This window comes from Coptis chinensis, chromosome 8, assembly GCF_015680905.1.
Source record: "Coptis chinensis isolate HL-2020 chromosome 8, ASM1568090v1, whole genome shotgun sequence".
In the NCBI taxonomy this organism is placed as follows: domain Eukaryota; kingdom Viridiplantae; phylum Streptophyta; class Magnoliopsida; order Ranunculales; family Ranunculaceae; genus Coptis; species Coptis chinensis.
In genome coordinates this window covers 5,494,472-5,518,632 of record NC_141463.1, presented here as the reverse complement: position 1 = coordinate 5,518,632, position 24,161 = coordinate 5,494,472, and the positions used below count along the sequence as shown (strand labels likewise).

Below are 24,161 nucleotides of genomic sequence, written 5' to 3'. Positions count from 1 at the left end.
TTTAACTAAGTTGCTTTTTAACAAGAAAATACTATGTGGTTGACTCCGGATATGCTAATGCCCCTGGGTTTCTAGCACCGTACAGAGGACAAAGATACCATTTGAATGAGTATAGCGGACATGGAAGATCACCAAAAATTGTAAAAGAGCAATTCAATTTTGCTCATGCGTCACTCCGTAATATAATTGAGCGATGTTTTGGTGTGTTGAAATGTCGGTTTCAAGTTTTGGAATTAATGCCATCTTATAATCTTCGCAAGCAAAGAAATATAGTGATTACTTCGTGTGCTCTTCATAATTTTATAAGGAAGCATGCTCTTTTAAAGACGATTTTTTTGAGACGTTTGAAAAAGAAGATGTTGTGCAAGGTGTGGGTAGTAGTCATGAAGCGGGACAAAGTTCGTCAAGTGCAAGTGAAGTACAAGGAGACATGGGGATAGTGAGAGATGGTATTTGTAGGGGGATGAGTATGTTTTATAGACTACCGATGTAACTTTTTGATGGGTATTGTAATATTTGCTAATTAGGTAGCATTTTTTATTGTTTATGCCAAACAAACTTTTAACTTCTTGGCTTTTAAATTTTGTCTTTTTGCTTTAAAAATTGTGTTTTTGACAAACTTGTTTATACTTTACATTAAGTGAAAAATCAAATAAGGACTTTTGAGCTTGGTAGCTTATGGCTTTTTGTTAGTTGCCAAACGACCTCTTAGTTTATATCTCAAAAAGTCAAAAGTCAAAATTCAAAATTCAAAACCACCCTCTCTAATTAAAGCCCTTTACAAGAACTCGTTCATTTCCTTAACCTTAAAACAATGGCTAAGGCAAATGATCCTCCTCCTGAACCTGTACCAATTCGACCCATTCAACTAATTGGTCAAGATTCTTTCAAAGCTGCTTTTATTGGGTTGTTTGGTACTCGTGCTTTAGAATTCCTAAAAGGCATGAGCAAATCTCCAAAAGGCATGCGTATTATGGGTGGTTTACAAGAGATGCGCAAGAATCCTCCCGACGCATATCGTAATGGGGTCATGTTGGGTCTCCTTGGATGTATTGAAGGTACAGCGGCAAATATGAGGAATAAAGAAGACTCGTGGAATTGGTTTTTTGCCGGTGCTACTGCAGGTGGAATTATTGAAATACGACATGGACTCGGACCGGCATTTAAATCGGCAATGTTGATTGGTGTTTGCGGTGCTATGGCAGCTGAGTTTCTTCTTCCTAAGAAAGTTAATTCACCTCCACAACAGTCCCATCGTTAAAGGATCTAATGTTAGTGAGTCATTTGGTGTTAAGGAATGATGTAGTATTTTGTTTTGTGGTTTTAGTATGTGTTTGATGAAATGTGTGTGAGAATGTCAAACTGTTTAATGGTTTGGAGAATATGCCGCTTTTATGCATGCACTCCGCACAAGATGTTTTGGTTTTTCATGACTAATTCGTAAATAAACAAAACTATAGGGACAATTTAGTAATTGTCTTATGGGCCACACGGTGGGGCCCAAATACTGTGGAAAAATTGTGTTGAGTATAAATGATACAATTGTCTTTATTATTATTTCAAATTTACTTTAACATTTAACATTTTGATTGGGTGTTTTATAATTTAATCAATTGGGTATAGGCAATTCCGTCCAAACAAAATGGTTAAAGAGATCAAGAGTTACATAAAAAAAATAATAAAAAAATGGTTGCGGGACTGTAGCTAACGGCCCTACAGCCCCGTTATTTAAAGTATTAGAAAGATGCCACCTACTATGCACATGTTTCATAGGCACATATATTGATTTCTCTCCTTTCAGCTGCAATAGTTGACCAACAATCAATCTATTTTTGTAAATATATGAAAATATATGGGCAAAATAGTAAAAACAAATTCAAATAGGACAAAAACGAACGAAGAGACCTAGAGGTACATAAAAAATTATTATTCCACTATTACGGGACTGTAGATAAAAGTTGCGCTTTTTAAGATAGTTTAGATTTATTCAAATTCTAAGTTGTAAGGGCATCACTAATGGGTCTTTTATATAGCCCTCTATCTTCAAATTTGAGGGAGCAAAGGAAAAACTCTCTTCCAATGCAACCCCTATATGGGACTCTAATATTACCATCCTTTATAACTGTCTCTAATTTTATCGGTGATTTTCCAGTTTGTTAAAGCTGAGAATCGAACATGCGACCTACCACTTGAGAGGCCACATATAATATTACCATACCCACAACATATGAGCTGTGATATATTTCCAAGCATTTAATCTTGATTTTGAAGGCGTGCACTGTAGAACCCCGCTTTGAAGGTCCTCTATAGTCTATACCACTTTGCTCTTTCATACACACCTTGAAAAAGCTGATGCGGCCCGCTATTTTGAGGGTCTGCATTAGTGATGCCCTAACCAAGCCATCAATTTTAACTAAGTATGAGAGCATCTTTAACGGTGAGACCTGAAAAACACCAAATTTTTTTTCACCAAACCAAATAAACACTAAACAATTTCAGTGGAAATATAAAAAAGTGAGCACCAAATGTACGTCGTGGTGTTTCTAAAGCCGTGCCAAATAAAACTCAACACAGTTGTTGCTTTCAGAATACCGCGACAGAAAAACCCACAATAGAAGCTTGTTTTTGTCTAGAAATGAGAATGTGTTTTTGCCTGAACAGTGTTCGAAACATAGCGACGTACATTTGATACAATACCAAAACAAACACTAAATTGGAGCCGATTTGGTATTTGGTTTGGTCTTTTTTTGGTTTGGCATTCAAGAGGTCTCACCATTAAAGATGGTTTTTACCAAATTTGAAAATTTGGTATTTGGTATTCAAGAGGTCTCACCATTAAACATGCTCTAACATCACCAAGTTAATAATTAGATTTGTAACATAATTTATTTCTTAGTAGTATGGGTCATTTATATTTATATATATTTTATACAAGTAAACCACGTTCACTTATATTTTCATAGAATATCAAAGTGATTGAAAAGTTTCCTGTGTAGAGCATCTTTAGGTGAGATACTATCTTAGCATCAAACACCAAATTTTCAATAATTTGGTATTTTTTTCATCTTCAGGAGAGACACATGTTGATGAAAACACAAAAAAAAACATCAAACCAAACACCAAATCGGGCAAAATTTGGTGTTTGCTTTGGTGTTGTATCAAATCTTTCTCGCAATTTTGAAAAAATTGCGCGGTTTTTTTTATCACCGCATGGGCTTGGGCTAGACAGTGGACTTCTATGGCGCAGTTTTGCGAAAACAGCGTGCTCTAAATGGGCAAAAAACGGTTATATTTTTCTTTCACTATAAATTGAAGAACTCACACAATAGGTTTTACACTAACTTCTATTCTCCACTCTCTACTCTCTACTCTAAACCACAATGACTAGTGAAGAGCCAAAAACAAAATCTAGAGGGGTTTCATGGATACAAGAAGAAGATGTTGCTCTCACCAATAGTTGCCTACAAGTTAGTCAAGATGGTGTAGTAGGAAATGAGCAAAAGTCAAATGAATTTTGGAGCAGGATCCTAAATGCACTTCATGCAAATCTAGGAAGAGTAACCGAACGCAACTTTACGGGCATGAAACACCGTTGGACTCTCATTCAAGCTAATATCAATAAGTTTCATGCTATTCTTTCCAAGATTCAAACATCTCCAAATGGCTATAATGACAATATGATTGTAAGTATTTAATTTTTATTTGTTATTTTGATTTACAAATACATTTTTCAATTCTAATTTAGTTTTTTCTTAATTGGTAGATTGAGAAAGCAATAAATGCATATGGGATGCATAATGGGGTTTAGAAGTGGATGCAATGCTATAATATGGTGAAAGACTCACCCAAATGGAAGAGGCTACAATTGAGAAATGAATTGCGACTCACCAAAAAGTCGAAGTCAAACAATGGGGAAGGAGGTTCATCAGTTCCAATATCAACTGTAACAACTCAACCAATGGATTATGATCCACACCAAGTTGATGGGATTGAGGATATGCCTATTGGAAAGAAAGAAGAAAAGAGAAGATGGCAAAAAGAGAAATAAGAAGGTGATTCTCAATTAAAGTGGAGGAATCCGCTAAGAAACTTAATGATTTTCTTGTGGAACTTTCTAAAACCACTAAAGAAGGCAATGAACTGGAAGCTTAAAGACAATTGAAGAAAGATGAGATGGAATCCGAAAAACTTCAATTGAAGAAAAATGCGATGGATTGGAAACTCCAAATCAAAAAAGAAACACTTCAATTGAAGAAAGATACGCTCCGAGTTTGAAAAGATGAAAATGATATTAAAATACTTGGAATGAAATTAGAAGAATTACCCGAAGATGAGCACGAAATTTGGCACTCAAAAAGGTAGAAATTTTACGAAAAATGAAGAATCGAATTGCCAATATCACTAGTAGTGGTCAAAGTAGTGCATAATATAAATGATTTACTTCCTACTTATGTCTTTTAATTTATGACGTACTTTAATTTGAGTTTATATTTTGATTTTAATTAGAATGTACTTTAATTGAATATTTTCTTTTAATTTGAGTTACCTTAATTTAAAGTTGATACTTTTTATCATTCTAAAAAAAAATCGGCAGAGTCTACTTTGTATTTTCAAAATTCTCCACAAATCCTTTCATAAAACCACAAATACATAGAAATAAACTTGAAACACAAATACATAGAAATTAAAACGATAAATAAACACAAAGTCCAAATAGAAATAGAAATCAACGCTGACCACGCCGCCCATGCCTACTCCACAAATGCTTGACCAAGTCATTCTTCAATCTATCATGAACAACTTTTGAACGAACCATCTCGACGCCAGATGCCCAACGAGATAGAACAAAGTGGCGTTCATCTTAAGATGCACCTTCTCTACTTGGCATTTCATAATCAGGAATATACTGCGGGATATCCGTTTCGCATTCATCTTCCACAATCATATTGTGTAAAATGATGCAAGCCTTCATAACAGTAGCCATGGTTTCCAAATACCATAACCTGCACGGATTCGCTAAAATAGCCCAACACGATTGCAATATACCAAACGCTCGCTCTATGTCTTTTCTAGCAGCTTCTTGCTTCTTTGCAAAATATTTGTCTTGTGCAACAATTGGCTTAGAAATCATTTGAATCAAGGTGGCATAATTATGATATATATCGTCAGCCAAGTAATAGCCCATATCATAATGATGCTCATTCACAGTGTAGTTACAAGGAATAACTTCATCATTAACTATATCATCAAATATTGGTGAGCGGTCAGGCACATTAAGTTCATTGTGAGAACCTGCCATTCCAAAAAAAACATGCCAAATCCACGTGTCATGAGAAGCAACTGCCTCCAGAATCACTGTTGGTTTATGCACATGGCTAGTGTGAGACCCTTGCCACGTGGATGGGTAATTCTTCCATTGCCAGTGCATGCAATCAATGTTTCTTAGCATTCCAGGCCATCCGCCGCGTTCCTCAGACTCTTCAAGCAAATGCTGAATATCTGCAGCATTTGGTTTGCGCAAGTATTCACCTCCAAAAATTCTAATAATTCCATCACAGAAATAGCGCATGCATTCATGAACAGTTGGCTCAGCAACATGTAGCATGTCATCTACTAGATCAGCTGAAGACCCATAAACAAGCATTCACATAGCAGCAATTACTTTGATTTTTGGGTGAATCCCAAATTTACCCGCATTATTAACTTTTTGTTGAAAATATGGTACATGATGATTAAGATGATTGAAAATACAAGTAAACAATGACTCACCCATACGAAATCGGCGATGAAAGTCGTGGTCAGTGAATATAGAATTTGCGCTAAAGTAGGTAGCATTTACACGAGCTAATGTTGCCTTATACTGACAATTCTTGTATTTTCTTCTTTTCTTCGAACCACCGTGTGGTTTATAAGAAGACTCCGCTTCTTGCTAACGTAATAAACTCAGACGATGTCGAACCAAAGGTAGAGCAATAGCCACTAATTTTTTACGAGTTTTAATTGCAGTGTTATCATTTGAAGAGCTCGAGCTCGAGCTCGATGAAGAAGAAGAAGATGAATGATCCATTGAAAAATCATCAAGAGTTTCGATTTTTTTTTTTTTGCTATGAGTAGGATTAGAGAGAACATGAAAAATGAAGAGAGCCACGGTGGAAACACAACTTAAAAGATCATATCATGCGGCTGGAAAACCGCGTGGGCTTGGACGTATAAGGTGGGCCATTCGGTCATTCGGCCATCATCTACAAAATGTCGCAATCTGAAATAATGGTGTTGCAATCCAATTCCAATCCAGTCAAGATATATCTTCAAAAGTCAAAGTCGTCTCTCTTGAAAATCAAGACGTGGATGCTTTAACACCTCCACACCCTGAGTCCTATTTAGAAACACTTGTCGTTTTCTCTCTCACTTCTCTTGAAACAATTCCACATGAGGATCTATACTTCACCGCTCTGTTGAGCTTCAAACAGCACCATTGAGGTAATTCCTTTGTTTCTATGCATAGTTCAGCTGGAAATGGTAACTATTAAGCTAAATAATTTCGTCGAAAAACTAAAATGAAATGAATTCTTATTGCCCAAAGCAGACTTTCTAGTCCAAACTCTGATACTAATCAACATTTCCAGAATGTTTTTTGCACAACAGAGATCATCTGAATGTACCAAATAATTTCTTTTTAACGGTATACAAATCTGAAAAATTGGGCATGATTCATATCTTGGAGAAGATTTTCATTAAATAGAGTTTTCTCTTTGTTTTGAACTTTTTCTTTTTCACTTGTTTGCTTCAAGATTTCGATAATGGAGACTCCCAGGAAAATTATCGGCTTGGAGGAAGGATGGGAGTTCATGGAGAAGGGAATCACAAAGCTGAAAAGGATTTTTGAAGGGCATCCTGAGCCACAATTCACTTCAGAAGAATATATGAAGTTCTACGAAACGGTCTACTGTATGTGCACACAGAAACCTCCTTATGATTTCTCTCAACAAGTTTACGAGAGGTACAAAAAGACGTTTGACGAGTACATGGACGTGACCGTTTTACCGTCTATACAAGAAAAGAACGATGAATACATGCTGAGAGAACTCGTAAAAAGATGGAATAATCACAAAGTCATGGTGTGGTGGCTTTCACGCTTTTTCCATTTTTTGGAACGCTATTACATTTGTCGGTTCAAATTGCAACCACTCAATGTTACTAGTGACATTTCCTTCCGTGAACTGGTGTATGAAATTATCAAAGTAAGGGTGACGGAGGCTGTAATTACTTTCATTAATAAGGAGCGAGAGGGTGAGCAGATTGATCAAGAAATGCTGAAGAACGTTTTGGATATTTTTGTCAAACTAGGGATGGGGAAAATGAATTATTATGAACAGGACTTTGAAACGGCCTTGCTAGAGGACACTTCTGTGTATTACTCTAGGAAAGTCTCCAAGTGGATTGAAGATGATTCTTGTTCAGATTACAGTTCGAAGGTTGAGGAGTGTTTGAAACAAGAGAAGGACAGGGTTTCTCATTACTTGCATATTAGCAGCGAACAGAAATTGTTGGAGATAACGCGACACCAGTTGTTGAGCTTAACTGCAGACAAAAGTCCAGTTGAGAAAATGTCGCCCTAGTGTTCTGCTTTGCATCCTGGGAAATAAGCATTCAACTTTTAGAATTCCGTATCCATATTCTATAATTCTATATACCCCAATTATCTATCCTGATTGTTTTTTGAATCATTACCAGTCTTTGAATTTCCCTTTCATCTTTTGGAACAAATTGAATTTTGCACTAAATGATTTCAAGAATGTCATGTTATCGTATGCTGCGTGTGTAAGCAATTTGCTGTGTTCTTGTCACACCCCAAATTTCCAAACAATATTTAAAACAATTATATTTAATTATCTGGAAACCCGGGGTGAAACAAAACCCAAAACCCTGTTATCAAACACGATATATACAAAAACTGAAATCAAAAGAAACGAAAAGGAAAAAATCTTTAAATTACATTATTAAACTATAAAGAAACTAACCCACTCTTCAGAAAATCTTAAACCAGAAGACTCCAAGAGCAACTCCAAATCACGTCTCCTTATCCACTGCACTCCACCATCTATGTTCCCAAGAACACACCCACGTTGCAAAACAAAGCAAACATGGGTCGACAAATTGAATTTCTTTGGTATGAGTAGACTAACAACAAAATATATAATAATCTTTTAAATGAATAAATGTAACATTTCAAACAATTTCAACTTGGAAGACATTATAGTTCCGTTTTTCCAAAAACGGTGTAGTTTCTTCCCAAGTAAGATTTCACCCCCAACATACAAATTCCAAGAATCTCATATAAGATTTTCGTCATTCCAACTTTCCAAAATAACTCACAATACAATACCACTTACATTCCATTTATTAAATGCACATATGACAACCTAATTAAATATGTGTTTGGTATACCTTACCTTTAAGCCAACACGTCGTCTTAGGGTAGGATATTTACGTCCCTGCAGAAAAGATTAATAGATCCTACCCTCCTGCAAAACAGAGTTAGACATCACAATAAAATGATTTATCTCAGCCAGTCAAAATTTCATTCATAACCAAACCTCATTTAAGACAATTAAGTCTAATTGATATTACCTGGTTCGTCCCGCATATTCGGGGAATACCACTTATCATAATACCTTCATCAATGGTAGTCATTCATATGACATCATTACGTCATAAAGTTTCTGCGTGCATAACCATAGATCTCAGACTATCACAAGTCATTAATAGTTTCGTAATAACATATCAAGTTATAGTCATTTCACAGTCACATAGAAATCACAATCATTTACTAATATTATTTACCGTTACACTACATATCCATAACATTACACAATTTATATACTTTTACTTTAGTATCACTCGTCTACTTATGAGAACGAGGAAAAGTCACAACCAAGGAGTACATTCATCCCTTGTGAGTATCAACTCATACAAACCACGTAAGGATTTATCATAAGAAATCATATACATCATATGCAATAACTCCATCACACGTAAAATCAATATTTTACTTTGCTTATTAATTATCTCGTTGACTCATTTATTCAAAAGACACGTACCCAATCTTTAGTTCCTACTCCACGATTTGCACTACACACATTTGCCAAATCACACATATCCGGTGTGCCCTCACTCACACCGAAAGTACCACTACAAGATATATGTCCCAAGCGGGATATCGCCTCCAGGAAACATATTTTTATCTTGTAAACTCGTAACTTGTGAGTCACAGCCATCTCTGGGCTTTCCATACACATAATCACAAAGCCTCCTTTGGGCATAACAAAATATCAGGTCATTCATGGCACATTCAATGAATACCTTGGGTCATTCCCGCCACATTCAAGGAATACCCATCATAACACTAACGGGCCATTCATAGCACATTCAATGAATGCCCTGAGTCATTCCCGCCACATTCAAGGAATACCCAAACCTACATTCCCGTACATTCATGGAATACGACCAACCCGCAAGGCGAATACCTTAGTTCCTCTCTAGGGCAGTCCAAACTATTGGGTCATTCATGACACATTCAATGAATACCCGGGTCATTCATGGCACATTCAATGAATACCCATCTATCACATGACATCACAAGTCATAATATCTCATTACCAAATCCTGAGGCATGGAGAGTTCTAAAGATGTGGGCAACACTTTAAAACATTATTATCACTTATAATTATACTAGCATTACTCATGTCAAAACGGACCACACATGTAGAGAGTCATTTTCGTGTCAAGGCAAATCAAGCACTTAAGCATCATTTAATGTAAAGCGGACTTATAATCAAACAAATACAATTTACATAACCACACTCATATATACAATATTGTAAACAAATAGTTCATTAACCCAAATTCAAGTCCACACACACTAATGTCCAAAACGGATCTACATATACTAAAGTCTATATTCATATACAACTTCTATCTCACACATATATATTTATGTAGTATCAAAACAACAAGTACTTTCTAACACAATCACATAGTTATCACACAAACTAATATATATATTATAGATATAGTGATCGCAGACTGCACATAAGGTCATTTCACGATCCAATCTTTTAAGATTAGAATCAAGCCTTACGTAGCTCTTAACCAATTCTCCAAATATTTTAATAATCACGATAAAATAAAACATATAGATATATTTTCATTCCACACCAATATTTTCACGATAGTAAGAATATATCGAAAGTATAATAACCACTGACCATCTAATGCCATCATGTAACCACCCAACTATATCTATTTTAAACTTGAGCTAATTCTAACAACCTTGTTAATCCGTGCCTTGACAGACAACCCACCATTGGATCTGCCTAAAATTTGTATATGTCATTTAACTGGATATCAAGAATCTATGGATTAAATTTGAGGTCAATCCGATAATAGGTTGACCTCCATCTAAACAGAAACAAAGGACTGCACCCATCAGTTTTCTGGTGTAGTTTCTACTACGACTAGTCCCACTAATGAAAGCCTCGACAGATATCAAGCCATTGGATAAATCTAAAAATCTAATATGGAAGACTAAAATGTGTCAGGAAACTATAGATTAAATTTCATACAAATCCGAGTACGGAAAGGTCACCATCTAAGAAGAAACAAAAGACTGCACACTGCAGTTTTTCTGGTGTAGAAACACTAGGACCTGTCATGCTTATGCGCACCTCGACAGAAATCCAACCGTTGGATCTGTCTAAAATTTTAATATGTCAGACTACAATGTGTCAGGAAACTATAGATTAAATTTTATACAAATCCGAGTACGGAAAGGTCACCATCTAAGAAGAAACAAAAGACTGCACACTGCAGTTTTTCTGGTGTAGAAACACTAAGACCTGTCATGCTTATGCGCACCTCGACAGAAATCCAACCGTTGGATCTGTCTAAAATTTTAATATGTCAGACTACAATGTGTCAGGAAACTATGGATTAAATTTCATACAAATCCGAGTATGGAAACGACACCATCTAAGCAGAAACAAAAGACTGCACACTGCAGTTTTTCTGGTGTAGAAACACTACGACGTGTCACGCTTATGCGCGCCTCGACAGAAATCCAACCGTTGGATCTGTCTAAAATTTTAATATGTCAGACTACAATGTGTCAGGAAACTATGGATTAAATTTGAGAGACATCCGTGCGCGGAAAGATCTCCATCTGAACAGAATTAAAAGACTGCGCAGACAACTTTTCTAGAATGGTGTTTACTGTTAACTGTTCATCTTCTTCACAAAACTCTATACAATTTATTAATGGCTTTATCCTCCCAATATACAATCCATATGATCACACATAACAAACAACATATCCTATTTCTATGGAAACAATAAAAGAAATAAATATAACTCACCTTATTAAGTCTACAAGATGTAAACAACTATGAATATCAATAGTGCGGTGAGCCCAATACTTTGCGTCCCTTTTTTCTCTTTTCTTCCTCTTCCCCTTCTTTTTATTGGAGGCTAGGGTTTTGATTTTGAATAATCATATCTTCTGAGAGAAAATTCGCTCTCTTATTTATTCCATGTTTTAAGTCATTTTTAAGGTAACCTATGGGCCTCCAATGGGTCTAAAAACACCCAAGGTCCATACCTATATGAATGGGTACATTTTAACAATGTTTTCAAGCCCAAAATGATTATAAAATACCCACATAAGTTCTAACAAACAATTCAAGTAAAAACATTAACTTTTTTTTTTTCGAAAATCAACAATAGCTAAACAAATTCTAGAATAAGCTAGACTTCATAATATAATAGTTATTTTCAATCAAATAATTTAATTTATGTTGTTTAAAAATTGGGGTTGTTATAGTTCTTCTAGCCAATTCATCCATACCAGGAAGGCAACAGTACAAGGAAGTTACTGCAACTGACATACTTGTTAACTATCTTTCCAAAGTGCAATATTTATTTTTTGGTGGTCACTTTCACTTGAGGCATTTTAGAGTGGTTGTTCTGCTTGTTGGCGTTATCCCTCACATGAGGAGAGAAAAGGAGTCGATTTCTGCTTGGAGAAGTCAGAGCACGACCCGCACTCAAATTGGTCTTGACCCAGGCGCGACCCGCGCTCATGTCTTGGTCGACCTCTCCAGTACCTTCAGCACGAACCGCACTCGACTTGGTCTTGCCCGAGGTGCGACCCACGCCAAAGTCTATGTTCAGAAGAAAATTGGGACCGCAAGTTTGCAATAAGAGTTAGAGTTTTTGGCAAAACCTAACACCCATAAAACACACGAGAGGCAGCACAAAAGCCAGAGAAAACCCAATCTTGAATATCAAGATTGAGAGATAATCTTTATAGAGATACAACCTTGTAAAGAGATAAGAGTGATCTAGTAAGATGAGAGACTGAAAGAAGAGATTGTAATCTTCTTTCCCACTTTATATAAAGACGAGCTCTTGTGGAAGTAGGCACCATTAGCCGAACCACGGTATATCTCTGTGTTGTGGTTTGTTTTAATTATGCTTTACATTATTATTTGTTGTTAATAGTTGTTTAGCGAGTTGGGCATGTTAGTATAGGTTGTAGTTGATATTTAGAATTTGTCTGGAGTTGAATTGTGTTCAAATACAAGTTATCTGTGTAGTGGGGGAATCAATTGGTATTGGTATAAACCCCCAACAAGTGGTATCAGAGCCTTGGTTAGATTAGCCTATGGTGTTATCCAAATCTTGGTCGGAAGGTGTTTGACAAAACTCCTAAGAGAAGATTTGAGTTTAAATAACTTGTTAAGATGGACAAGTCCGTAAACACTCGCATGACGAGTCTGAATAGGAAAAACTACACCATCTGGAAAGCCAAGATGAAAGACTTGCTATACTGTAAGGACTTTGCACTACCCATTGAAAATGAGGGAGTAAAATCAGAAAAAACTGATGAGACTGAGTGGAAAAAGCTTGACAGAAAAGCAATTGGATACATTCGACAGTGGATTGACGACAGTGTCTTTCACCATGTGTCCCAAGAGATTACAGCCTTCAGCTTGTGGAATAAACTCGAAGACCTTTATGAGAGGAAGTCGGGCGAAAACAAAGTGTTGGTCGTTAAGAAGTTTGCCTACACGAAGTACCAAGAAGGGTCTTCAATGTCTGAGCATCTTAACGAATTACAGAATACCATCAATCAGATGCATTTGATGAAGATTGATTTGGGAGACGAAATTGAGGCTTTGTTTCTATTAGGCTCTCTACCCGAAAGTTGGAAGACATTAGCAGTCTCTCTACACGGAGTAGCCAATGATGGAATTGTTACTATGGAGATGGCTACCACGTCTTTGTTGAATGAGGAGACTAGAAGGAGTTCAAAAGGCAGCTCTTCTCACTCAGAGATCCTTTTCACAAAGAAACGGGGGACAGGTAAAAGCAGAAAACCATCTCGTTCTAGAGGTGATGACAGAAGTAAGTCTAGGGGTGAAGCTAAAACTCCTAAGGCAGAGAGGCAATGTTACTATTATGCCACCAAGGGCCACTTCAGATATGAGTGCAGAACACTGAAGAGGGATGAGAAGAATAATTGTATACATGAAGATATGGTGCAGAGGAACGGAAACACAGGCAGAGATACTACTGCACTAGTCGACGATCTAGTGGGAATTGTATCAGATTGTGGTGCGTGCTGTCTTAGTACCTCATGTCAGGATACAGAGTGGGTGATAGATACAGGAGTATTCTATCACGTCACACCGCACAAGGGATTCTTCACTATCTACAGCTGTGGTGAATATGGTGAGTGAGGATGGGTAACAGTGGCGTCTCGAAGATTATTGGCATTGGAGATGTTCATGTAGAAACCAATGTCGGCTACACCTTGACACTCAAGGATGTAAGACATGTCCCTGACATACGGTTAAGCCTAATTACGGCTGGGAAATTAGATGACGATGGCTTTGTAAACTCGTTTGGTAACGGGGTATGGAAACTGGGCAGAGGTTCCATTGTAGCAGCCAGAGGGAATAAAACTTGCTCTCTTTACAAAACACAGGCTAGTTTGTGTAAAGCAGAAGTGAATGCGGTAGAAGAAGAAGCTTTCTCTGAACTGTGGCACAAGAGACTGTGTCATATGGGCATAAAAGGGATGGAAGTTCTTACAAAGCAAAAGGCCTTGCCAGACATCAAAGATACACATTTAAATACATGTACTCACTGTTTGGTAGGAAAGCAACACAGGGTGTCTTTCCAAAGATTTTCGTCTCACGGAAAGGACAATGTCTTTGAACTAGTGCACACAGACTTATATGGTCCTATAAAAGTGAAGTCCCACGGGGGAGCTTCATACTTCGTGACCTTCATTGATGATGCGTTAAGAAATATATGGGCCTATAGTCTGAAGACCAAGGATAAAGTACTTGGCGTGTTTGAGAAATTCTACAGCATGGTGGAAAGAGAGACTGGGAAGTTGTTGAAGTGTGTTCTCTTAGATAATGGGGGTGAGTACATTAGGCCGTTTGAAGAGTATTGCCAAAGTCATGGGATTCATCATGAGCAGACCGTTCCCAAGACACTGCAACAGAATGGAATAGCAGAAAGAATGAACCGTACCATTGTAGAGAGGATGAGTTGCATGCTATCTCACTCTAAGCTATCTAGAACCTACTGGGTAGAAGCAATGCGTACAGCCGTGCATGTGATCAACCTATCGCCGTCGAAGCCTCTGAATAGTGACTATCCAAAGAGAGTATGGTCAGGTAGAGATGTTGTTTATGGATACTTGAGGGTATTTGGGTGCAAGACATTTGTGCATATTCTGAAGAATGAGAGATCTAAGCTTGATGACAAAGCCAAACAGTGTATTTTTCTGGGTTATGGAGATGAAAAGTTTGGTTACAAACTCTATGATCCGATTAACAAGAAGGTAATCCGAAGTCGAGATGTTGTGTTCCTGGAAGACCAAACCATAGCAGACTTTGAGGAGGGCGAGAAGCTACAGGCTTTCACCAATGATCTTGTTGATTCAGAACCAGAAGTTCCTACTGTGAAACGTGCAGAAGGCATTGAGAATGCAAAGAATCATGAGCCTGAAGTTCATGATGAGAATCCTATTGCTCATGATGGGATAGAACCTATTGGTATAGAAGATGCAGATGAGATGCATGAACCACCACCAGAGCAAGCAGAAGTGCAACCTCCTAAGGCACCAGCAGATGGGGCAAGGAGGTCAGACAAAGAGAGACTAGCTTCAACTAGGTATCCACCACATACGTACGAGCTACTATCAGATGGTAGAGAACCTATGTACTATCAAGAGGCACTTGAAGGTACAGACAAAGAAAAATGGTTGAAGGCCATGCATGATGAGATGGATTCTTTGCATAAGAATCACACTTATGAGTTAGTTGAGAAACCGCAAGGACGAAAAATTCTCAAGAATAAGTGGATATACAAAGTCAAGCATGAGGAGAACAATCCTCACCCAAGGCACAAAACTCGCCTTGTTGTGAAGGAATTCGGTCAAAGAAAAGGGATTGACTTTGATGAGATTTTCTCTCCTGTAGTGAACATGACTTCTATCCGGGTGGTATTGGGTATGACCGCAAGTATGAACCTAAAGGTTGAGCAGCTAGATGTTAAGACAACTTTTCTTCATGGAGACCTTGAAGAAGATGTCTACATGGATTAGCCATAGGGGTTTGAGGTCAAAAGCAAGGAGCACCTAGTATGCAAGCTGATAAAGAGCGTGTATGAGTTGAAGTAAGCACCGAGACAGTGGTACATAAAGTTTTATTCCTTTATGGCGAAGCAAGGATATAAGAAGTCTGCTTCCGATCATTGTGTGTTTGTTCAGAAATTTCCAGATGGGGATTTCATAGTGTTATTGTTGTATGTGGATAATATGTTGATAGTTGGCCCAAACATCAACAAGATATCCAAGCTGAAGAAAGACTTGAGTAAGTCCTTTGAGATGAAGGATTTGGGTCAAACAAAGCAGATACTTGGGATGCGGATCACTCGTGACAGAAAGAGTGGGAAGTTGTGGCTTTCTCAAGAAAGCTACATTGAGAAGGTGTTGAAGAGATTCAACATGGATCAAGTGAAGCCAGTCAGTTGTCCGCTTGGTGGCCAGTTCCGCATGACCAAAAAGATGTGTCCAAAGGGTTAGCATGAGCAGAGTCAGATGGAAAAGATTCTTTATGCATCCGCAGTGGGCATCTTGATGTACGCAATGGTGTGTACAAGACCGAATATAGCTTTCGCCGTTGGTGTTGTAAGCCGATTTCTGTCAAATCCGGGTAAGGAACATTGGGAAGGTGTTAAGTGGATATTGAGATATCTCAAGGGCACTTCCAAATCGTGTTTGTGCTTTGGTGGAAGTAAGCCCTTACTTGAATGCTACACTGATGCAGACATGGCAGGTGATGTTGACTCGATGAACTCCACCTCCGGTTATCTAATTACTTTTGCAGAGGGAGCAGTTTCTTGGCAATCAACGTTGCAAAAGTGTGTTGCCCTCTCCACTACAGAAGCCAAGTATATTGCAGCCACTGAGTGTTGCAAAGAGTTGCTATGGATGAAGAGGTTCTTCGACGAATTAGGGCTAAAGCAGAAACAGTTTGTAGTTCTATGTGACAGTCAGAGCGCTATCCATTTGAGCAAGAATTCGAGTTTTCATTCTAGATCCAAGCATATACACGTGCGTTATCATTGGATTAGAGAAGTACTCGAAGACAAGCATTTGTGTATCGAGAAGATCCATATTGACAAGAACGGGTCGGATATGATGACCAAAGTCTTACCGAAAGGTAAGGTTGATGTTTGTTGTGCTATTGCCGGAATGACAGCACACTCCTCCTGTTGATTTGGAAATTGCATGGAGGTATCCCCCCTCATTGTTCGGGAGGGGGAGATTGTTGGCGTTATCCCTCACATGAGGAGAGAAAAGGAGTTGATTTATGCTTAGAGAAGTCAGAGTGCGACCCGCACTCAGATTGGTCTTAACCCAGGCGCGACCCGCGCTCATGTCTTGGTCGACCTCCATTACCTTCAGCGCGACCCGCGCTCGACTTGGTCTTGCCCGAGGTGCGACCCGCGCCCAAGTCTATTTTCAGAAGAAAATTGGGACCGCGAGTTTGCAATAAGAGTTAGAGTTTTTGGCAAAACCTAACACCCAGAAAACACACGAGAAGCAACACAAAAGTCAGAGAAAACCCAATCTTGAGAGCTATCAAGATTGAGAGATAACCTTTACAGAGATACAACCTTGTAAAGAGATAAGAGTGATCTAGTAAGGTGAGAGACTGAAAGGAGAGATTGTAATCTTTCTTCCCACTTTATATAAAGATGAGCTTTTGTGGAAGTAGGCACCATTGGCCGAACCATGATATATCTTTGTGTTGTGGTTTGCTTTAATTCTGCTTTACATTATTATTTGTTGTTAATAGTTGTTTAGCGAGTTAGGCATGTTAGTATAGGCTGTAGTTGATATTTAGAATTTGTCTGGAGTTGAATTGTGTTCAAATACAAATTATCTGTGTAGTGGGAGAATCGATTGGTATTGGTATAAACCCCAACACTGCTAACATATCTTATTCGATCTCTGTTGGTTATGCTTCCATGGTTGTAGAACCATTCTTACTGTAGTGTTACTTGACCTATCTTCTTTGAATTGCTTGTTTTTACAAGTTGTATTCTATTGATGGTTATAACTTTTACACTTAACTATATATAAGTGGAGTCATTAAACCGCCCTCCCTAGCTAACTGACCACCATTGATTTGTACCAAGGTCCGCGACCACAACTACCTCACTGCAAATCTATTATCTAATTAGGGACTCAATAATAGGAATTAGATTTAGGTTGTCCAAGTAGAAATGTTGTTGTAACTCTTCAATTCCGATCCCTAGCTAGCCACCATTATTATTTATCGAGATACACTACCACAATTACCTCATTGCGAATCAATGTCCACTACACCAGAACGGTTGAAAAAAAGACATCAAAGAGCTGTCGTTTTTTCAAAAAAACAACACTTATTTAAAATGTCAGATGGTGACCCGTTTTTTTAACAGTCGTTTTTTTTATTTCACACTAAAGGTGCGTCGTTTATCAAATTTTCATTTTTTTTTAAAAGCATTGAATGAGCTAAAAGAAGCCCAGTCTACCGAGAGGAAACCAAACAAAATGGACATTTCTTCCTAACACAGACCCATCTTCATACAACAATAACAACAAAAGCCAAATATAAGTAAATTCAAATTCTTTTCCATTTCCACACCTACTAAATAATACAGTCATACCACTCAACAAAATTCTAAACTTAAAATTTCAATTCATACACTATACACTATTACAATGATCTAAATTGTACAAAAATCTAAATACTCCAAAAATCTCATGCAGAGAACTTTCAGTTTAACTTCTGATGATCGAGTAAATATTCGGAAAGAAAAGTATGCAGAACCAAAGCCACCATGGCACCATCTCAAGCTCCAGAGAGATGCGGTCCTGATCCTGATGGTATAGCTTAGTAAAGTAGAACAAAAAAAATAATTAATTCATTTTCGGAAGGCAATTGAGAGACAAACTTCTAGGATCTCGCATAGGAGTCATATACAGATGTAGTGGATTCGTGATAGATGCATAGGAGTCTCACTTCCCATACCATAACGTGGTGTCTCACTGTTGAAACGGAAAAGGTTAGGAAGCTCAACAAACAAACCAGCTTTTAAGAAACAGAAAACTGACAACCAATTACATGTGATTACCGATATGGAGTTGAAACAACAATATTATCCCTAATATTTTTGAAAATGTTGCCACATGAAACTTTGTAGAGGTTTTCAAGGAAAAGAGGGGACTAAGCAGCTCAAAAAATTGAAAGCAACAAATTACTGTGGAATTCTAAATGAAAAAAAGAAGAATGAACAATAGCAAATGGCTCTATTATCTCAGCAGTGAAAAAATATAACTATACAAGAGCCACAAATTATCGGGTTCGATGGTATAGAATTGTTCAAGTGCCACAATGACTCTGAGAACCTTGTCATACGCTTTGGGGATAACAAATGTTGCAGCTAAAGTATGAAATCAAGTTAGAGAAGCATCACAAAAAATGTAACTTAAAATGAACAGATAGTGAAACATGTATACAATGCACTTGAAAGCATATATGTAACAGAGTTTTAAAGGAAAGTAAGAGGGTTATGATTATCTAAATAGGCCATCCGAATTGCGTCTGTATTATTGTCTTTATGTGTGTAATATGCAGGAAATGCATGACAAACACATTAACAAAGACATATCATATTTGTCATTTTCAACATATCAAAATGAGGTGGCAGTCCTGGAGGGTTCACATGTTTGGTTATGTAACCATTAACAAGATTTAACAGATCAGGGCATGCTCCTACTATTTAACAATTCATGTCATGGAAACTAAGGTATGATCTGTAGAAAATGGTAACTTAGAAACTAATAAACTTTTGGTATTTTCAAGATCATGTTTCCTTTATCTCCTTCAAGTAACAAGTAAAAAAACTACGATATCTTCATAGATAAAATATATCAATTTTTTCATTACCAATGTTTATATGACCTCCATATATAGGTGTACTGATAAAAAAAAGTAATCAGCTATAAGCAAAGACCATACAAGTGAAAAATATGGCAAAACAACACTGCAAATGTATGTCAAAGCATGCCATAAATTATGTTAACATGTGATGTTCACTCCTTGGGGGAGAGTAAAGAACCTGTTCGACCTGATCCAGAAAAATCTGTCTCACTAGAAGATTGTTGATGATGGTGAGAAATCACTTTTGTTGCAGACTCTTCTCCAACTACTCCAAGCTTGAGCTTGGATGAAATCTAAAGGTTTCCTTCCATATTTCCTGGTAGATACCGCGATCTTCATGAAACATCGCTGCATTTATGTTACCGCGATCTTCATGAAACATCGCTGCATTTATGTTTTCTGGTTGTTTCGTCATAGACTCTTAGGTGGACGAAGAAACAAATAAATTGAGAATCTTATGGATATGTCAGAACATGCTTACAAGCAAACACACAAAGCAAAAACTATCAACTTCATAAATATAACTATGAAGAGATCACCACGTTTGGAAATGCTTGAGAAAATTGGAATATTTTCTCGGGGATACCTTTGTTGTATCCACAAAGTACTTTCACAAAAAAAAAATTGCTAATAAACGATGTTTACATGATTTCCAACGTCCTCTCAAGGATATGGTTGAAGAGGCTATAAAAAGAAATAGAATATATTTACTGTCTCACCTTAAACTGCAAAACTCAGGTTACATCCAACCACAATACATGATTAGCAGAGCTATGTACTTGGCAAAAGACACTAGTTAAAAATGGACTATGTCATATAAATATTACAATCACATAGAAGTGTGTGGCTTTTAACATCTTTTGACAAAGAGTTACTAATTAATGCGGTAATATGGAGGATAATAAATCGTATGTTTTCTAAATACAAGATACTAGTAAGAAAATTTCAGGATTGGATAGATACATATTTTATAGAACAATGGCCTAGTATGTTGATAAGCATGTGAAATTTTAAAGCTCATGGAATCATAGCTCTATTAAGTATTCCAGTTAAGGAGATGCAACTTACAATATTAAACTGTGCACCAACAAATGAGCAGCTCCATATACTTCAATCAATCATTCACCCTTACTATGTAAACCTACAATGGAAAGAGAAAAATCAACTTAGAACACCTGCACTATACTGGAGTTCTAGGAATGAATGAACATTATGGTCCTTGGGCTGTGGTGATGTCAGATCGATCTCTCAAAAAGGTAAACAATAACAACTCATAAGAGTATAGTGAGAAGGGTTATACGTAGTAGCTGTAGCAGAGAACACTTTCACAGATTTGAAGGAATTTTTTTGAAATATACACAGCGGAGTAGCAGAGCATTGCCCTCAGAGCATTCCCAATTCAAGGTGGGTTTACAATGAACATGCCACATTGGCAACCCCCAACCCGCCTTCTCTCCAAAATTGATCAGCCCGCTAAAACTATTTTGATGTAGTGACAAGTGGGCTGCAAGGAATTTATCGGAAGTCAGATTACCTGCAATCTTGATGGTAAGGCTCCAACAGGATTAACTCGGACCCCTTTCATAAAATCATTATCCTATTGCCAAATTAGAACAGGAAATCTTAATTTTCCGTTGAATTGGGTAGACAATTTTTAAACAAACAAATGAACTGCTTGGACAGATTTACCATGGCAGAGTAACCCAAACATGTGTCAATAGCGGATTTAAGATCAACACCTATATGAACTGCCTGAAACATAAAATGTCAGCTCGGGAATAAGTGAATAACCTTACAAGATTGTATTGTTTTAGAAAATTAGAACTCCAACTTCTAAGACAAGCACAGAGCTTAGGCTTAGGGTGCTGGAGGCACAGAGCACAGTATAGGCTTTGTGCTTTTAGGAGACAAGGATAGCACTACACACATTAAAAGGTTGTCCCCTTTTGACTCTTTGCGCCCACCCCCCCCCTCTCCTATTTTTTTAACTACGTCACTAGTTCCCAGTACATATATAAACAGAAATCAGAAAAACAGACATCCTTCATATTTCTTTAGTCACACTAAATCGATAATTGATTCAAAGACAAATACAGAAAAAAAATTGTTGTTTAAATTAAACAAAAGAATAAATACCAAATACATAAATGAGATGATACAACAAACATGCTGTTTTACAGGTGATGAGAAAAAAACTTTCAAGAATCAAGACAACGCTCTCCTGCCGCAGTCTATATACAAAATAGTTTGTGTGTTTTCAGTATCTCCTGGAAGTAGATCGTAAACAAATGACATAAGTGTATTAACAAGCTTAATTTGAGTCGTTAATTTGATTGGAGCATTGGAATTCAATTTCCAAATTTCGAGAAACTCCAAAATTCCTAAATACTATTAAATTCCTAAACACACACTGAAAGTTCAGCTAAAATTCGTTAATTTTTTTTCCAGAACCTAAAACTTACAATACAACAAACAACTGACAAAATGCAATTGAATTATAACTAATCGATACTTTTGTAACCATTACTACCATTTCCACCATAACATTAATGTTTTCTAATAAGGAGACAACACATATCAAGTCATTTCAAGCTTTATTTCATATCTTCACATCACAAAAAACCAATACCAATCAATAATAAGCTAAAAACATATCCAAAATAAATATTTAACATTTATACAAAAATTTAGGGCTATGAAAGCAAGGTTTGTTTACTTACTGATGATATTAAAACAATGATCAAACAGCTGAAAGTGAACAATCTGTAATGATTAAGAAGTGATCGAAATCAATCAAAACATCAATTGAAATTATCGAAATCAAAAGATCAATTTAAGTGATCGAAATTACCTGAAGAGAGATGGTATGTGATTGAGAAGAGAGTGATTTGAGAGCGAGGGTTTTCTTATTTTTGTGAAGAGAACGAATGAGTGAAAAGTATTTTTTTTTTTCTTTTTGTCCTCTCCTATTTTTTATCTATGGGTTCTGATCCGACACCTCACGGGGACTTCAACGACACACGTGGTGCGTGCTCATAACAGACTAAAGAAGGGCGTCGGTAGTCTTGTCTTTTTTTAGAATATCTGGTGTAGTGGTCTTTTAATTAGGGACTGGGAAATGTGAGTTTATGGTTTATGGTTTTCGTGGAATTCTGGTTAATGATTATGATCATTGTGTTATTTCATGTTTAGTTCTTTATTAGGTTGAATGATGGCTGGAGTGGAGGTAAGCACAAGATTGTAACTTAAAAAACTTGCGTTTTTCAACTAAAACTTATTCCCTGATTATGCAATTCCCTTTTGATTACAAGATGTTCATTAGTTGAACTCCTTTCCAGAGCTTTAAATTTCAAGTTAGATGTAGCAAACTCACTGTAAAGGAGTGTTTTGGATTTCTTGTTGGGACCGAGTTCGCTTCTGAGCGAACTGCCTACGTATCCTCTTCTTAGTTTTTCTCCTTTTCTTTCTTTCTTAGGAGAGAGGAATCAGGCCCGACGTAGTTCAATCAGGTGGTATTTATAGGCTTAGGGAAGGATCAATCTAGAAGACACGTGTGTTTATGCTACACGTGTAAGGTCGAGAGATCGGAATGAGTGTCGAAATGGGTTATATTATAAGTCATGCACTCATTGGGTGTGATGAGGTTATCCCTATTTTCCGGGGATGGGTAATGATTACCCCCGATGGTTATCATTACACGTAGGCGCTCGCCATGTGCTCAGATCGAAATATCTTCGCCCTCCTTTTTCGTGAGGTCGCTCTTGGAGGTCATTGCATCGGGTGTTCCTCGAGGGAGCCGCCACGATTCGGTCTCGAGGGGGTCGGCGCCCCGAAGTTCTTTTTACGCGTGCACGCGTGCATAATAAGATATCGCCCCCACACGCCCCCCTCAGTAGAGTGTTTATGCCATAGGAAACATTATGCCGAGAGAAAGAATGTGTGGAACGCGGAGCGAAGCCTCGGGTGGACGACTTCGACTAGGACGACATGACTTTCAATTCCACGATGCCGATGCTTTTGGAAAGAAAGTTATGTTATGAAAGCATGCACGCGACGTAATCGTAGTAGTTGAGAGAGAAACGGTCGCCGCGATTATTCGAACTGTTGAAAAGACAAGACCTTGGAACACGCAGCGGGCTATAGCCTAGGGCTGTAATCATAACTTTTGGTAACCGAACAGCGGTTTATACAAAATCGAATTTGGGACATTGAAAAGGCATTGCGTGTTTTTTTCTTCCACAAAACGCAAGCTGTGGTTCCTCGTGAGTGCTTCGCTTTCGCTGTTATCTTTCCATTTTCAATTTGCTTTCCTCCCTGTCAGTGCGTTTTACTAAATAGGTAGGTCACCATAAGGGTATAGGGTTTCAGCTTGAGTAATTGGTAGAAAAAAGAAAACTTGCCATAATGTCTGACTCTGATGACACTCGATCGGAGGAGGTCCGAGAGATATCCTTGAGTTGTGGAGAGTACGAGGATGAAAAAGTAGTGAGTGTTGGCATGGAGGTTGATTTGGAAGAAGAGGATAGGATAGGTGAGGGTAATGCCCGATCTAGGTCAGGAGGTGACGAGAGCCGCGACGCCAGTCGA

At 37.5% G+C, this 24,161-nt stretch overlaps 2 protein-coding genes, 2 long non-coding RNA genes and 1 pseudogene across 5 annotated transcripts; 2 read left to right on the top strand and 3 right to left on the bottom strand.

Moving 5' to 3' along the window:
* The first annotated feature begins 814 nt into the window (after positions 1-814).
* On the top strand, positions 815-1,261 carry LOC147479526 (mitochondrial import inner membrane translocase subunit TIM17-2-like). Its single transcript, XM_086578438.1, has one exon. The coding sequence runs from the start codon at positions 815-817 to the stop codon at positions 1,259-1,261; it is 447 nt and encodes a 148-aa protein (XP_086434564.1).
* A 3,600-nt stretch (positions 1,262-4,861) lies between these two features.
* On the bottom strand, positions 4,862-5,644 carry LOC147479525 (uncharacterized). Its single transcript, XM_086578437.1, has 2 exons — positions 5,218-5,644; positions 4,862-4,932 (listed from the first exon to the last, which is right to left on the bottom strand). Exons 1-2 carry the CDS (start codon positions 5,642-5,644, stop codon positions 4,862-4,864), a joined length of 498 nt encoding a protein of 165 aa, XP_086434563.1.
* Positions 5,645-6,324: 680 nt separating this feature from the next.
* LOC147479524 (cullin-1 pseudogene) lies at positions 6,325-7,811 on the top strand (annotated as a pseudogene). Its single transcript, XR_015205885.1, has 2 exons — positions 6,325-6,480; positions 6,792-7,811. The product of XR_015205885.1 is annotated as a cullin-1 pseudogene (transcript).
* On the bottom strand, positions 6,884-11,542 carry LOC147479523 (uncharacterized). Its single transcript, XR_015205886.1, has 2 exons — positions 11,415-11,542; positions 6,884-8,101 (listed from the first exon to the last, which is right to left on the bottom strand). It is a non-coding gene; the product is annotated as an uncharacterized LOC147479523 (long non-coding RNA).
* A 10,195-nt stretch (positions 11,543-21,737) lies between these two features.
* Positions 21,738-22,583, bottom strand: LOC147479522 (uncharacterized). The gene is made up of 3 exons (XR_015204880.1): positions 22,426-22,583; positions 22,295-22,337; positions 21,738-21,805 (listed from the first exon to the last, which is right to left on the bottom strand). It is a non-coding gene; the product is annotated as an uncharacterized LOC147479522 (long non-coding RNA).
* Positions 22,584-24,161: the final 1,578 nt, after the last annotated feature.